We start from the raw sequence: 15,399 nt of genomic DNA, 5'->3' as shown, positions 1-15,399 counted from the left end.
AGTTTGTTTGCAGCTCAAGACCATCTACATTGAGAGAGAGGCGGACTGACAACATACCCTTCTCTTGGTTGTAGAACATCTCATCAGGGTCATATTAGAAACATTATAAACATGAAATGTAACCGTCACACTGAATCATAGCTGCAATTGTTTATTGGGAAATAAGTTGCTTTTAGATCAGTAAAACGTAAGCAACTTCCTTCTTTTCTGCAATGATGTCTAAGATTGTGCTTTCATGATCACTGTAAGCTAAGGCAAGCGCTGAACACAGCCAAAAAAGTCAACTCCACCTGCCTCCTGGCCCTGGTCATGCATCCCCACAATCTCACTTAAGCTGCATCGAACGCTGTCTGGCTGCACTGTCAAACAGATAAGGAAATGGTATGCTTGAGAAACACCCCAGAAAAAACCATGAATTAGGACATTGATTAGCAGATGGAGGTGATCCCTGATCTGACTCACCACGTGGACATGCAGGCACTGATGCCAAAATAGCAGGAGTGCACACGTAGAGGTGGAGCGAGATAATGGAAATGCCTTCTGCAGGGGCAACACACAGTTGAGTTGTTTCAAAATGTCCATGAAACCACAATCCAAAGATTGTTTCACAGCCAATCTGTCATTTAGCGAACTGAGTGTAGTGCTCCTTGCGAATGACTTGTTTGGTAGCATCAATTTCAGACTAATAAAGCCAGAAGTGTTAATGTGATGATGATTTCATGAATTGGTATTAAAACCCTACAAGGATTTACTGTTACTTATACTTCAGAGTTACAGTATGCTTTACAGTTTATACTGCAGTCAGGTTGGAACGCTGATCTGAACTTCGTAAGGGGGACGGGCAAAATTTAATCTTCTTGTTGTTGTACCTAATTTATCTGGATTGGGATGCAGCTTTGTAAGATTAGCCCATGTTACTGACGCTTCAGGTTAATGTACAGTGAACTCAGTTTAGTTTACAAACTTTAAAATGCTCTTGTTGCAGTGATTTTAGTTGAGAACTGCTTTCCCAATAAATGCAATAAAATCTACTCAGTATACCAAAATCTCAAAGAGAAAAGTAAGATTAAAGTGCTGCAAAAACCAGCACTAAACAGTTTTATGTATTTCCTTGTGTGATTCGTCCTATTTACTTCTGCAGGAGTTTAGATAGGGCTGTATTAATGTCTAAGTTTGCTTAAATACTTTTTGTATAGATTTACATGTAACATTTTCAATTGTTTCTTTAATGGCATAAACTGCTACAGAATTGTATTATTGCTGTTAGAAGTACAATGTTAGACTTTCAGCAAAGTATTTTGATGCAGACATTTTTGCAAAACCTAAGAAAAGTTTTCTATAAACTTTCAGGTTTATCTTAATTTTATGCTTTGAAATCTTTTCAGAGAATTTAAAAATCCATCAGCCTCTAACAGAAAAACAAAGTACTTCACATTAGTTGTTATGGTGTTTTTAATTAATAAAACACCATTTTGGTGGTTAGCATTGAGCTTTGATAGTCCCCAAGTTTTTTTTCTGGGCAGCAGTAACAGATTAAACATCCAAAATAACAGCACATTCATTATGATTAAAAAACTAGTGTAGGTACAAAAAAGTCAGAAAATTGTTTATGTGCATAACCTCTTTCTTCAGTTTCTGCAATGTGGTAATTAAACTGCTCACAAGACACTTCCTTCAAGCAATTAGTACTGGACCCGTTCCTTTTCTTTATTTTCATGTTTTGTTTTGTTTTTTTTACCTTTTCTGGGTGTAAGACAGAGGATGAAAGAATCATCGTTCTATTCCCTGTGTCTATCCATGTGGCAGCTCCCACAGGAATTTGTCAGACTTCAAGTTAGCCAAGAAGAGTTCCTATGTATGAAAGCACTGTTACTTCTCAATACAAGTAGGTTCTTTTATTTCTTTGTGACATAGCACTAGTAAAAGAGTTTTAAACCATGTTGTTTAACTTGACAGTTGCTAAGCTATCTATCTGGCTTAACACATGGAAACTTATTTAGGAGGCATGATAGTATTCCAAGATCTAAAAATATTTTTTCTAGTGTTTATAAGGAACAAACAATTTGTGATTCATTGTTGGTTTTATTCTGTATAAAGGCACTGGGGAAATGTTGGATCCCTTTTGATATATAGCCATACTGTATTACACCTTTTCAAATCAAGTTTGCGGTATTTCTGCCTGGAAGCTCTTCATCTTAAATGACTCTACACCAATACAAAACCCCAACCTTACAAGCATTAGAAATATATGAAAATATCGTATATACTGACAATAAATTGTCAGTATTAAGGGCTTTATCTTGGCCAAGAACTTAAAGCATGTTGACTCAAAAGAATTAGGGAGGTGGACACGGCAAACAATAGTGACATTTATTCAACATTTTATAGTTATAAATAGGTCAAGTTTAGCACAGATACAGACAAATGGAGATGTTTTTCTTTAGTTTGTTTCTCTAGAAAAAAAATCTGTGATCACTTTTAATGGTACCCATCTTTTACAGAATCCAGCATACAGCTGCATTCCACTTTAAATGGGACAAGTGGTAGTTGATGAAGTTACCTTCCAAAACCTTTTCTAAAATACCGAAATGTACATCTGCTGAGGCCATAATTGTTAGTTACAAATCCACAAACAGAAAGATTTAAAATGGTACAGGTGCTACTAGAAATGAGAGTAAGCACCTCCGAGAAATATAATTGGACGAGTGTTGAAGTTTGGTTCTCTACACACGTACGGAGTCGGAGGAGAGATGTGCAAATCCTGCATAACCTGCCTGTTGGTTGTGCAACGTTTCAGTAAAAGATAAAGAACTAAAATTTATTCCCTCTTAAGCTGTACTTGGCTGGTATTTGCATAAGCTCACGCTTAAAAAGAACTTGATCTCAGCAGAGCATAAGCAGTAAAGATTAAATTTAGCTCATATGAACATAAACATTAGTAAAATAATAGCTAAATACCATGCATTCTGCTAAAGCAATAGGAGTGATGTGGACGAAAATCCCTCTCTGGTATAACTCTGATTTTCATCACAGAATGAACTCCCTTGTCTATCTGAACCTTAGAGGGAAGTTTCAAATGTCAGCGGAATTTAGATATATTTGTGATATTCCAGCTCTCCATTTGTGTCCCACAAAGTTCAAATCAAATTCAAAAAAATATTGCAATGGCCCAATCCCTCTCATTTACAAGTGCATCAGTTTAACAGTACTCATCAAGCTACCATTCTTTATCAACTATATTGCTCTCAGAAGCTAATTTTAAAGATTATATGTTTATATATATGCAAGAAACTAGTTTGGTTTTTTTTTAAAAAAAAGTATTGCTGCCTGCGCTGATGAGTTTTGCTTTTTGTTCTCTCCTGCGCTTATTGTCTTATAGGAAAAAACAATTTGTCAGATCTTTGGGAAAAGGAACACACCTAACGGTTGTTGCTGAGACATTTAGTAAACGTTTGGTACTGTATAAACATAATTCCACAAAACCGTTTTCAATAAGCCATATAACATCATTGTTGCTATAAAGTGTTCTTTAAGACTACTTTTATTTTAGTCGTGGTATTCATCGTAATCCTCTTCAAATGTGAAAGTATAGCCATTTCAAGCTTTCATATACCAACAGTAAATCAAGTCTGAACTTGTGGTCTCGCATTCTGTCTTCTGTTTGATTTATTATTTAGATGAACTGTTTTTTACTTTTTGTATAATTTTGAAGAAACAGTAATTGGTATTAAACATAACTCAGTGTCACTCTTGATACATTTCCAATTCTGAATGGAAAACACAGCGTAAGTTTTAAGATTATTTGTGACTTTACAGTTTTTCCATTGAGTTTGCTGCGGCTTAGACGTTTTCTTTATAGTGTACTTGGGACAGTTTTAAAGCTGTCTTGAAAGCAGAATTAGTCTTTGCAAAAAGTGGACCAACATTTTTATTTTCTGCAATTGTTTCCATTTTACAGGTCCTTATTTACTATATGTAATATGCGCTGTTGTAGTAGTGCCCCAAGAAGGGCTCCTTCTTGCAGAGGCCACATACACCTAGGAACTAATGCTATGAATAGTTCAGAAAGACCATGATTTAGGAAAGTAGGGCTATGCCAAAAAAGAGAGAAATAAGTATATAGCAAATTCAGTTTTAGCTCTAACAGTTCAGGCTTTTGATTTAGAGGAATTGCAAAATCTTGTTGCATAAGATTTTGGCTGGATTCTTGCCACTGAGTAAAAGCATCCGCATTCTTCACATGTGTTCAGGGGCAAGGAGCGTTTGAGCTACCTGTGTTTAAATTGCATTTGTGCAAGTAAGACATTGTAATTCTTCACTCAAATAAATAGCTTAGTGGGACTTTTTGTGATTAGACGGGAATGTGACTGCTTTTGCAGAATTCTGGGAAACAGGCCATGCATTGCTGGAAGAGATCTTTTAACTTAATTCACAAGGGAAAACTGCTGTTCTAGAGATGCAAGTCAAAGTGTCTACCTAACCCTAAATTCCATCAGAATGTCACTTTGTATGAAAAAGATTTCATAGTTCTGCTGTTAGATGTACCCAGACCATCCAGGCTTTGAAAATTAAGCTATTCTTTTTGCATGACGGCTTTTCCCCACCTTGGGTATTCCTCCCTGTATTACTCCTAAGCACATTGCATTTTCCACAAAACAGAACTCTTCCCTTCCATCCGGACCCTCCATGCAGACATGACAGGCGCACTTTCAGATACCTCCTTTGTCTGTCCTGACTTGAGAGGCTGTACTGACTCAAACCAAAGGTCCACCTCGTCCAGCGTTTCATCTGCATCAGCTGCCAAATGGAATCTAACATGGCATCCCTAAAGGCTGGACTATGATTAGATACAGTGTTATAAACGTACATTCTGTGGAAGCAGTCACGATTTATCTTTTCTATTTTTTTATTTTTTTTTTAATTCTGTTTTACTTAGGAGTCAGACCCCGACTTTGTGCAACCTGCTCTAAGATGACCCTGCTCTGGCAGGGGGGTTAGACTAGATGATCTCCAGAGGTCCCATCCAACCCTGTGATTCTATGATTCTATGATTCCGTAGCCATCTCAGTGCTTAGACACCTGTCTTTTTCTATTAAAAAAAAAAAAAAGTAAACTTGCTGTTTTCTGTATGTGTGTCTCACTCCTTCCCCCAGACGTTCCTTTGTCTGAGGAGACACAGAGCAAGAGACATCCTTGGCAAAGCGGATCATTTCCCCTCTTGGGCAGTCTCCCGCAAAATAAGAGACTTGTGCTTAACTCGAGTAGAGATCTGAACTTCTGCTTTGTTACCACTCTCTGAGCTGGAGGTGAGGGACACTTAATTTTCATCTGTTTGCTTGAAGTGTCTCCTCCCCTCTTACCAGACATGACTTAGGCAACTGACTTCAGAAGAGGGTTTATGATTTCCCAGCGGATCCAGTGCTTCTCTCAGGGCAGTGATTGCTGCCTAATTCCCTTTCAGGGAATGGGTCTAGCTCCAGCCCCGGAGCAGCTGTCTGCTTTTTAGGTGGCTTCTGTTCTAAGAATTCCATCCTTAGGTATCTAACAATACAGTGCATTGTACAGAGAGTCAGCACACACCTGTATTTATGTTTTAATTCCAGAAAGTGACAAATCACCTGGAAGTTAGGTGTTAAGGTGTTAAATAAATCAATGTCACTTTAAAGAGATGCAAATGAAATCTGTTGTGTCCCGATACTAGTTACTATCTGATACCAGATTGAAGATGTACTAGCTACCTAGATAACTAGCATGTGATTTATTTAACTATGTGAGCTAGTCCCCATGGCATTCTTTTAGAGTCCATGGAGAAAAATAAGCATCTCTATGGCATAATTAATCTCTTTCTAAAGCTACTTCTAGGACAGTGAACATGCCTTGTGCCCAAGACACGCGTGATTTTTCCCACTAAAATTACAGCAAGCTGTGGTAACTAGCCCAGATAGAGGTATCTACACTGTAAAATGTCTAAAGTTTGGTGAGGTGATTCCTTCCCCTCATGCTTCTCGTCAGAATATGAAATGTTAAATATGACATTGCAGTGTGAAATGTCATTGGCAAGAGAGAAAGGAAAGGGGAAGGAATTTAACAGCTCTTTCAAAAGCAGTATGTTTGAAACAAGACCATACTTTAATGTAGGATTATTTTAGTCAAAGAAGTATTCAGATTTGATTGCCAGATGGGAATATTTTTTCAAGTTTCATTTCTTCAAGTTTTTTGTTTCTTAGTTGCCTTTGACAACATGAATTTTCAGACTTGTGTATTACGCTCTGCCATCAAGGAAAGTAGAGTCTAGAGCTTCTGCCTGTTTCCTTACAATGCTACCAACACTTATCATCAGTGATCAAATACGGTCTTATCACTAGCAGTCACTAATAGGTTCATTTCTCAATCTGCTCTCTATGTCCTCGTTTTGTCCTCATGGCTGACCGCTCAGAGAAGAGGGACTTCAACCATTTGCTCCTCCTTTCTAATTTCTCTAAAAGCTGTTCAGATTTAAGACTCTGATAGTGCATCTATTCTGTTAAGTGAAAGAGGTCCAAACAGGAGGCCCATGCCCTGGATGCTGTGCTGCCTACGCTACTTAAGAGTTGTTAGTTCATTCATAGAATCATAGAATCATAGGGTTGGAAGGGGACCTCTGGAGATCATCTAGTCCAACCCCCTGCCAGAGCAAGGTTGCCTAGAGCAGGTTGCACAGGAATGCGTCCAGGTGGGTTTTGAATGTCTCCAGAGAAGGAGGATCCACCACCTCTCTGGGCAGCCTGTGCCAGTGCTCTGCCACCCTCAGGGTAAAGAAGTTCCTCCTCATGTTTAGGTGGAACTTCCTATGCACAAGTTTGTGCCCATTACCCCTTGTCCTGTCCCTGGGCACCACTGAAAAGAGCCTGGCCCCATCCTTCTGACACCCACCCTTTCAGTATTTATAAATGTTGATAAGATCCCCCCTCAGCCGTCTTTTATCCAGACTGAACAGACCCAAATCCCTCCGTCTTTCTTCATAAGAGAGGTGTTCCAGTCCCCTCATCATCTTGGTAGCTCTCTGCTGCACCCTCTCCAGCAGTTCCCTGTCCTTCTTGAACCAGGGAGCCCAGAACTGGACCCAGTACTCCAGATGTGGCCTCACCAAGGCAGAGTAGAGGGGGAGGATGACCTCCCTCCACCTGCTGGCCACACTCTTCTTGATGCAACCCAGGATGCCATTGGCCTTTTTGGCCACGAGGGCACATTGCTGGCTCACGGTGATCCTGTTGTCCACCAGGACTCCCAGGTCTCTTTCCACAGAGCTGCTCTCCAGCAGGTCAGCACCCAACCTGTGCTGGTGCATGGGGTTGTTCCTCCCCAGGTGCAGCACCCTACACTTGCCCGTATTGAATTTCATAAGGTTCCTCTTTGCCCAGATCTCCAGCCTGTCCAGGTCTCTCTGTATGGTGGCACAGCCTTCCGGTCTGTCAGCCACTCCCTCCAGCTTTGTGTCATCAGCAAACGTGCTGAGGGTGCACTCTATCCCCTCATCCAGGTCATTGATGAATATATTGAAGAGGACCGGACCCAGTATTGACCCCTGGGGAACATCACTCATCACTGACCTCCAACTAGACTCTGTGCCCCTAATCACAACCCTCTGAGCTCTGTCTTTCAACCAGTTATCTATCCACCTTACTGTCCATTCATCAGGCCCACTCTTCCTAAGCTTCCCTATGAGGATGCTGTGGGAGACCATGTTGAAAGCCTTGCTTCAGTCAAGGTAGACCACATCTACTGCCCTCCCCTCATCTATCCATCCAGTCATGCATTCATAGAAGGCTATAAGATTAGTCAGACATGATTTCCCCTTGGTGAATCCATGTTGAGTACTTCTGATAGCTTTCTTTTCCTCCACATGCCTTGAGATGACGCCCAGAACAAGCTGTTCCATCATCTTTCCAGGGATGAAGGTGAGGCTGACCAGCCTATAGTTCCCCGGCTCCTCCTTCTTGCCCCTTTTGAAGACTGGAGTGACATTGGCTTTCCTCCAGTCCTCAGGCACCTCGCCTGTTCTCCAGGACCTTTCAAAGATGATGGAGAGCGGCCCAGCAATGACTTCCGCCAGCTCCCTCAGCACTCTCAGGTGCATCCCATTGGGGCCCATGGACTTGTGAATATCTAATTGATCTAATTGATCCCTCACTCAATCCTCCTCAACCCAAGGGAAGTCGTCTTCTTTCCCTGTTACTTCCCCCAATGCCTGGGACGCCTGAGGGTTGGGCCGAGCAGTAAAGACCGAAGCAAAGAAGGCATTCAGTAACTCCGCCTTCTCTGCATCCTCCATCACCATGGCTCCTGTTTCATTCAACAGTGGGCCCACAACTTCTCTGGTCTTCCTTTTGCTTCCAATATACTTGTAGAAGCCCTTCCTGTTGAGCTTGACATCCCTGGCCAGGTTTAATTCCAGGGCGGCCTTGGCTTTCCTTGTTTCATAGAGTCATAGAGTCATAGAGTCATAGAATCATAGGGTTGGAAGGGACCTCTGGAGATCATCTAGTCCAACCCCCCTGCCAGAGCAGGGTCACCTAGAGCAGGTTACACAGGAACACGTCCAGGTGGGTTTTGAATGTCTCCAGAGATGGAGACTCCACCACCTCTCTGGGCAGCCTGTTCCAGTGCTCTGCCACCCTCAGGGTAAAGAAGTTCCTCCTCATGTTTAGGTGGAACTTCCTATGTTCCAGTTTGTGCCCATTGCCTCTTGTCCTGTCCCCGGGCACCACTGAAAAGAGCCTTGCCCCATCGTCCTGACACCCACCCTTTAAGTATTTATAAGCGTTGATAAGGTCACCCCTCAGACGTCTTTTTTCCAGACTGAAGAGACCCAAATCCCTCAGCCTTTCCTCATAAGAGAGGTGTTCCAGTCCCCTAATCATCCTCGTAGCCCTCCGCTGCACCCTTTCCAGCAGTTCCCTGTCCCTCTTGAACCGGGGAGCCCAGAACTGGACCCAGTACTCCAGATGTGGCCTCACCAAGGCAGAGTAGAGGGGGAGGATGACCTCCCTTGACCTGCTGGCCACGCTCCTCTTGATGCACCCCAGGATGCCATTGGCCTTCTTGGCCACAAGGGCACATTGCTGGCTCATGGTCATCCTGTTGTCCACCAGGACTCCCAGGTCTCTTTTCCACAGAGAAAGAGTTTCATCCCTGCATGCTCTGGCAGCATTCTTGTAATCCTCCCAAGGGGTCAGTCCCTTCTTCCACTTGTTGTATTCCTTGGCTCTATTTTGAAGCACTCCAGCTCGATCTCTCTAACATAAGTCTGCTGTGGTCCTCAGAGGTGTAAACATGTGCCAGTCTGTAACATTTTTCCTCAAGGACAGGAGTGGTTCTTTTGGCCATCTTCTTTTCAGAAGACAGGTGTAGCTGAGCTTAAGACTATTTCTAGACATCAGCAATTAGCGCAATTGACTGTTTGTTCCTGGTATATCCTTTTAACTAATTTTATCACTGTTTCTGGAGTAACTGTTGAACAGGAAGAGATACCTGGTGTATAGTAATGAATTGCACTGCACAGCGTGAAATACTGTAAATTGTTCCTGTACTTTAAATTTCTTTCATTGCCTTCAGAATAAATTGCAACGCAAGTGTTCCTTTCTTTTTAGTTCCCTTGGAAGGTCTAAGAAGTCAAAGCCAATTTGATGAGATGAGAACAAGTTACATTAGAGAACTGGTGAAGGCAATTGGATTGCACCAGAAAGGGGTTGTGGCCAACTCGCAACGTTTCTATCAGCTTACAAAACTGATGGATTCCATGCATGATGTAAGTTCACTTGTTAGTGTGTTTTGCTTTTTATGTTAGAAGGAACTAGTATTGCTTAAAAGTAATTTTATGGAAAGTGGCTAGTCAACATTTCTAAACAACAAAAGAAAAAACCCTATATTTTTCCTGTAGTGTGTGCGTTTGAATGCTTCCATTTTGTTGCATTGTTTCTGTAACATAACTAGGACAGTTATGGCCTTTGGTAGGAGGTGGCGTGTATGTGTGTGTGCGTGTGTATACATGTTCATGAAAATATTTAAATAATGCAAAGAATAGGCAATTCAAGATGCTAAGAATTAGAGAAAGATAACCAGGATTGGGTTTGCAACCTTAATTCAACTACTTTTATGTGTATATTCTATGCCATTTTTTCAGTATCCGTATAGATTCAGGAACTGAGTAATCTTTGAGAACTTTAGTGGTGATACCACAGAGATTCACAAGTGTCTTAAAAAATGCAGCTGAATCCTTTCCACATCTCTGAGAATCCAGCGTGTTTCCTATTGGCTTAGCATCCATTAAAAGTGAGGAATGACATTTCGTATAAACTTTTGCCCACGCAAATATTAATTTGCAATGGCTTGGGTATCTCTGCAAGAGCGGCAAAAAGCAGAGGTAGAGGGCCATACCTGATGGCTTTAGCAAGCGCTGGGGAAGGGGCACTGAGGTAGTTTCAGAAGAGTGCTTTTGAGTTCAGTGCTGGTTGTGAGGAGCTCGCAGGGAGTTCAGGGAGGCGTAGGGTCTTTGTGTGTTTGTATTCTTCTGAACTCAGCAAATCTGCATTTTATTTTAATTGTTCATGAATAAATTAATGAAAACCTTTCATTGTCACTAATTCCCCCTTCAGATGGGGGAAAAAACCCCTTTGAGGATCCCATTTATGGGAGTTAAGAGAGGTAACAATATTGATAATTCTGTGGTTCGGCAGGTGGTCTGAGTCTTTTGATCCACTGCACAAACCTCTCCATCAGCTTCTGCCATGCACAGAACTCACACTCACCATTTAGCTATTACATCATCTCAGATACCAGCAAAAGGAGAACGAGACAAGTACGAAGAGCATCCCTACAGGTGAAGGCAGACGATAGAAAAGTCTGAAGGGAGGGTATGGAGCTTAACTTTTAAGTATTTACTGGTAGTCAGACTGCAGTCGTCACTTGGGACTGTCAGTGCTAAACCCTTCCCTGGAGTTCAGTCAGTCACCTTTTACTTGCAAAGACAAGTCCTGACCAGGACACTACTCACGCAGCCCTGTGCTCAAGGAACCTGTTTGGATCAGTCTTCCTTGGGATGAAAGGTCATCCCCCCTTACTTCTAGCAGTAATTTGCAATCCGAGTGTCACAGCATCCAGAGGAAAACTCTTTTGACTACTGGGCCGCAGAGTCAATCTCTTCATTTCAGATACTTACAGTAAAATAGCCTTAGTGTAAGTGAGTGAGCGAGGCTTGCTGCAAAATACCCAGCAAAGTGATGGTTAGGGTAGTGTTTGGTTCGTAGACTATGTTTGTTCACGACCCTGTTTCAGCTCAGGCTGATAAAGTGATGGGACATACAAGGAAAAGACAATCACGCTGGGGAGCCTGTGTGTTGTTAAAACCTAGAGTAGCAGAAATGGTATGATATTTGATAACATAAAGGTCACAAGTGTTAAAGAAAAATTTCTATAAAATTGGAGCTTCCCAGAGAAGACAGAAGAGGTGAAATAGTTAAATATATTGAGCCGTTGCTTTCAAGGGACTGGGACCTATGGAGTTTAATGTTTGTGGCGTACCCAGATATGATCATAATCAGAACTATGGAAAAACTCACAGGGAAATAGTAAATGCTGTCCCTTGGAGCACTGTTTGAATAGCACGGAGTAAACAAGGCATGGAGACACGTGTTGAACATGAGGATAAAATGAAAGATTGAATACTTGTTTAGTAATTGCCATTGTTCATGGTGCATGCCATGAGTGAGGATGATAACCCTTTATACTAATAGAGAGGCACTGGTTTTCTATGACATACCATTTAGCTATATTTATGACTTTTTGCCGTGGGATGATATTGAAATAGGGAATGACAAGTACTCATATTATTCGTTCAGGGAATGACAGAGGAAGGTATATAATGATGTCAGCTGATGGATGTGTGAGACAAGTGACCGACAGCATGTTTGTCTGGCTGCATTACTGTTAGCCTGATTTATCCTGTTTGTATTTTATTAAATCCAGCTAGTCAAACAGCTCCATCTCTTCTGTCTGAACACCTTTCTCCAGTCCCGCGCACTGAGCGTTGAATTCCCCGAGATGATGTCGGAGGTGATTGCTGCCCAGCTACCCAAGATTCTGGCAGGGATGGTGAAACCTCTTCTCTTTCACAAAAAGTGAAATGTCTTTTCTCTTATCATAGAGATGATTTCTGGGTCATTTGTTTTGTTTTGTTTTGTTTATTTTGGTCAAGATTTTGCAATGTCAGGACTTTGGTATATTTGTCATACTTACTCTGCCTACTGCTTTATACTTGTAACATACACAAGCCATTTAAGCTTGATGTACATATTGTGAGTTCCTGATTCCTTAACTGCAAAAATCACAACAGTCATAAGAAATGTTTTGTAAACTTGGCTAGGTTGCTTTTTAGACACGCATAAGAATGACAATGAGTAGAGTTTTTGGATTTCTAAGAACAGTTATCTTATACATTTTTCTTACATATTACACTCTCTCAAATTTCTGGTATGACATGGTTTAAACTTTTTACTTTAGTAGTATGGGTACGTGTGGGCATGTGCGTAATGCAAGATTTTGGAGGAATTAAAATAAATATTGCCCACATTTTCTCACGGATATTTCACTTTTTATTAACTAATGTGCCTCACAGAAAGATCCTTTTAAATTCAGCTGTCCAGGATTCAGTAGACATCACTGCAAATACCTTCGTGAGTGACCGAAGTGCTAGACACAAAATATACATCCGTATTCTTGTCTGTGCTCGTCCTGCATTGAAACTCTGCGTTCAGCGTACTGAACTGTACTGCACCATTCACTGCAGCTCTCCTTCAAAAACCGGAAAGCTGTGGAAAATTTCAGTGTATATTACACCAGAAATAACATGTATGCAACCCCCCTTAGCTTTGGTGCGTGTTATTTTCCTTGAAAGTTCAGCACTTACTAAAGCTAAATCACTTAGCTGTAATCGTAAATTCATCCACTTTAAAATTCTGTATTTCAGAAGCTTTAAATAGAGATGTTTTCACTGACTACAACTCTTCATAATCTTAATGTTTCGAATTCCAATGCTGAATACTTAAACAGCCATTAACATCAAATTGTAGTGAGATCAAATTCAAAAATGAATGGAAAATATGACTACAAACATTTTGATACACAGCAGACATTTCAGTACTATTTAGTGGAGCTGCATATTTTATATTTTAAAGGCATGCCATTATAATTGGGGTAATTGTAAAAGAGGAATTGGACTAAATTAGCTTTATACATCCAAGAAGAGTGTAATGTTTTCCCATGGAAATGAAATATTTGAAAAATTATAATGTGGTGGTGTTTGTTCCTTTGATACAGACATGAAGCAACTCATGCATTTAAGGCAGTAAATTGTTGATATATTCAAACAACAAAGAAACAGATAAAGCCCACGAAGAATTTACGAGTCTATTAAAATACAAAAAAAATTGCCTGTAACTACGAATGGTAATCAAATTCTCTAACGACGTAGGAAATGGTGAGTCTTACTTGTGTCCTTGCTGGCCATCCGCTTTTGCTCTTCCCTGTTACATGCTGGATGCATCCGTCATGGGATGGCATACTGCGGATGGCGTGTAACTTGGTCTCATTCCTTGTCGGGTGAACAAAGGCTCACTGGCCATAAGTTCAGTGGACCATAAGTCAGGGTGCCCCTCATTAAAACTATAAATGGCGTTACTTGTTCATAAAAATTACATCCTGAGTCTTGAAAAAAAAAAGTGGACAACTAACAATTAAAGTTAGATCTAAAAGTACCCTTACCATTTACAGTTTCCTAAAGCCAATCAAGAAGAAACTACATTACGATTGGGGATAAAAACATTTTTGAGATTCCCACATAGTTGTACAAAACCCTTGAGTTGGTGCAAAGATGTGGCCCCGGATAAAATGGTATAAGCAGACTTTTGTGTTAGTTGTCTAGGTCCGTCATTTCTAACCGCCCGGACACAAGCAATTTCTTTCATATTCAATGCAATCTGACTTTTAACTGTGATCCTTAAAGCGATTATGTTTTAATAAATAACACAAAATTCTTTATTTCTACATATTGAAGTTCTGTTTTCTTTATTTTTCTTTGTACTCGCATTTAGTAATTGTGGAGCTTAGTAAAAAAATCCATTTCAACCATTCCACTTTTGTGTAACAACAATATTTTCATGCATTCTTTGGGAATTTAAGCATTGCCACGTGATTTACGATTGAATAAACAGACTGTCTATGTTACTGTTTAGATTAAACTGTTAACAGAAACTTCCCACACTAAAAATTATTCCTTGACACCCTAATTCTGAAATTGGAAAAGGGAGCAGGCAGTATGCTTGCCTCAGGAATGCCCCAGATCAGCCTACAGCTGCCTTTTACTCAATCCCTAAAATTTGTTCCAAGTGGCTGCCGTGTCACCATGTCCCATAAATACGGCACATTAGTCTGAAATGCTCTATATTTGTCCCAAAGGTGTAATCAAAAAGGAAGAATAAATGTTTTTTGGGAATAGATAACAAAGGTTAAAAACATTTTCAAATTGTATGTATTAAAGCTTGCCAACTCGCAGAAAAATTTCCCAGAACTTCATGCCCTTCCTGTGCAACCTGCCCTGGGTGACCCTGCTCTGGCAGGGGGTTGGACTCGATGATCTCCAGAGGTCCCTTCCAACCCCGACCGTTCTGTGATTCTGTAGCTGGTCGTGGGGAATGCACTACATAAGACAGAACAAGTTTGGCTAAATGTGGCTGCTATATGAATCGGAAAGTCCTGTATCCATCACTTGATTGTCTGAAGTTAGAAAAAACTGTGTTAATTTGAGAGCTTCCAGCCTTGAGCCCCGTTTATAAAATTGCCTTTAGTCTCCATGTTGATGCCAGCATTTGCTCTGGGCTGCACAGACACCACAAACAGTGACCAAAACACAAGGTTGTTTCCTTCCCTATCAAAATCTCACGTACTGTGATTTTCAACACTGCGGCAATATCCAGAGAACCATCAGCAAACTCATTTTTTCTTTGAGTTTTTTAGAGCCACGAGGCTTTTTAGTTGTCTGTATTTCTCTGCATTAATATTTGTTTAAAGATTAAGGTATTTTTTGACCCGAGCTTTATAAATAGGTCTAAATAAAACATCTTGTAGTGCTTTGTAATATACTGAACAAGGCGTAACAATGCTGGATCTTCTTATGTTGCATTTTGCATACTAGAAATAAGAGGTTTTGGCAGACGGACTTTTTTGTTTTCTGACATTTACGGTGATTACATTTTAAAGGAATGAGACCTGTGTTGTACTAATTAGAAAGTTTGCCATCTACTGCAGATTGCAGACATAACTTTTTGTCTGAGCTATCACTAGAAGTTTTCCTCTAAATAACGGAGC

General features: G+C 40.6%; 1 protein-coding gene across 1 annotated transcript in view; it reads left to right on the top strand.

The window, feature by feature from the left end:
- The window catches only part of PGR (progesterone receptor), a 42,238-nt gene extending 28,202 nt beyond the window's left edge, over positions 1-14,036 (top strand). The window contains exons 6-8 of the mRNA XM_063329851.1: positions 1,755-1,885; positions 9,630-9,787; positions 12,004-14,036. Of these exons, the coding sequence (XP_063185921.1) occupies positions 1,755-1,885; positions 9,630-9,787; positions 12,004-12,159 (445 nt within the window). The 3' untranslated portion in view covers positions 12,160-14,036. The remainder of the gene's footprint in view (positions 1-1,754; positions 1,886-9,629; positions 9,788-12,003) is intronic.
- Positions 14,037-15,399: the final 1,363 nt, after the last annotated feature.

Source organism: Chroicocephalus ridibundus, chromosome 1 (assembly GCF_963924245.1).
Source record: "Chroicocephalus ridibundus chromosome 1, bChrRid1.1, whole genome shotgun sequence".
Classification (NCBI taxonomy): domain Eukaryota; kingdom Metazoa; phylum Chordata; class Aves; order Charadriiformes; family Laridae; genus Chroicocephalus; species Chroicocephalus ridibundus.
Note: the sequence above shows the minus strand (reverse complement) of the source record. Positions and strands in the feature narration are given on the sequence as shown.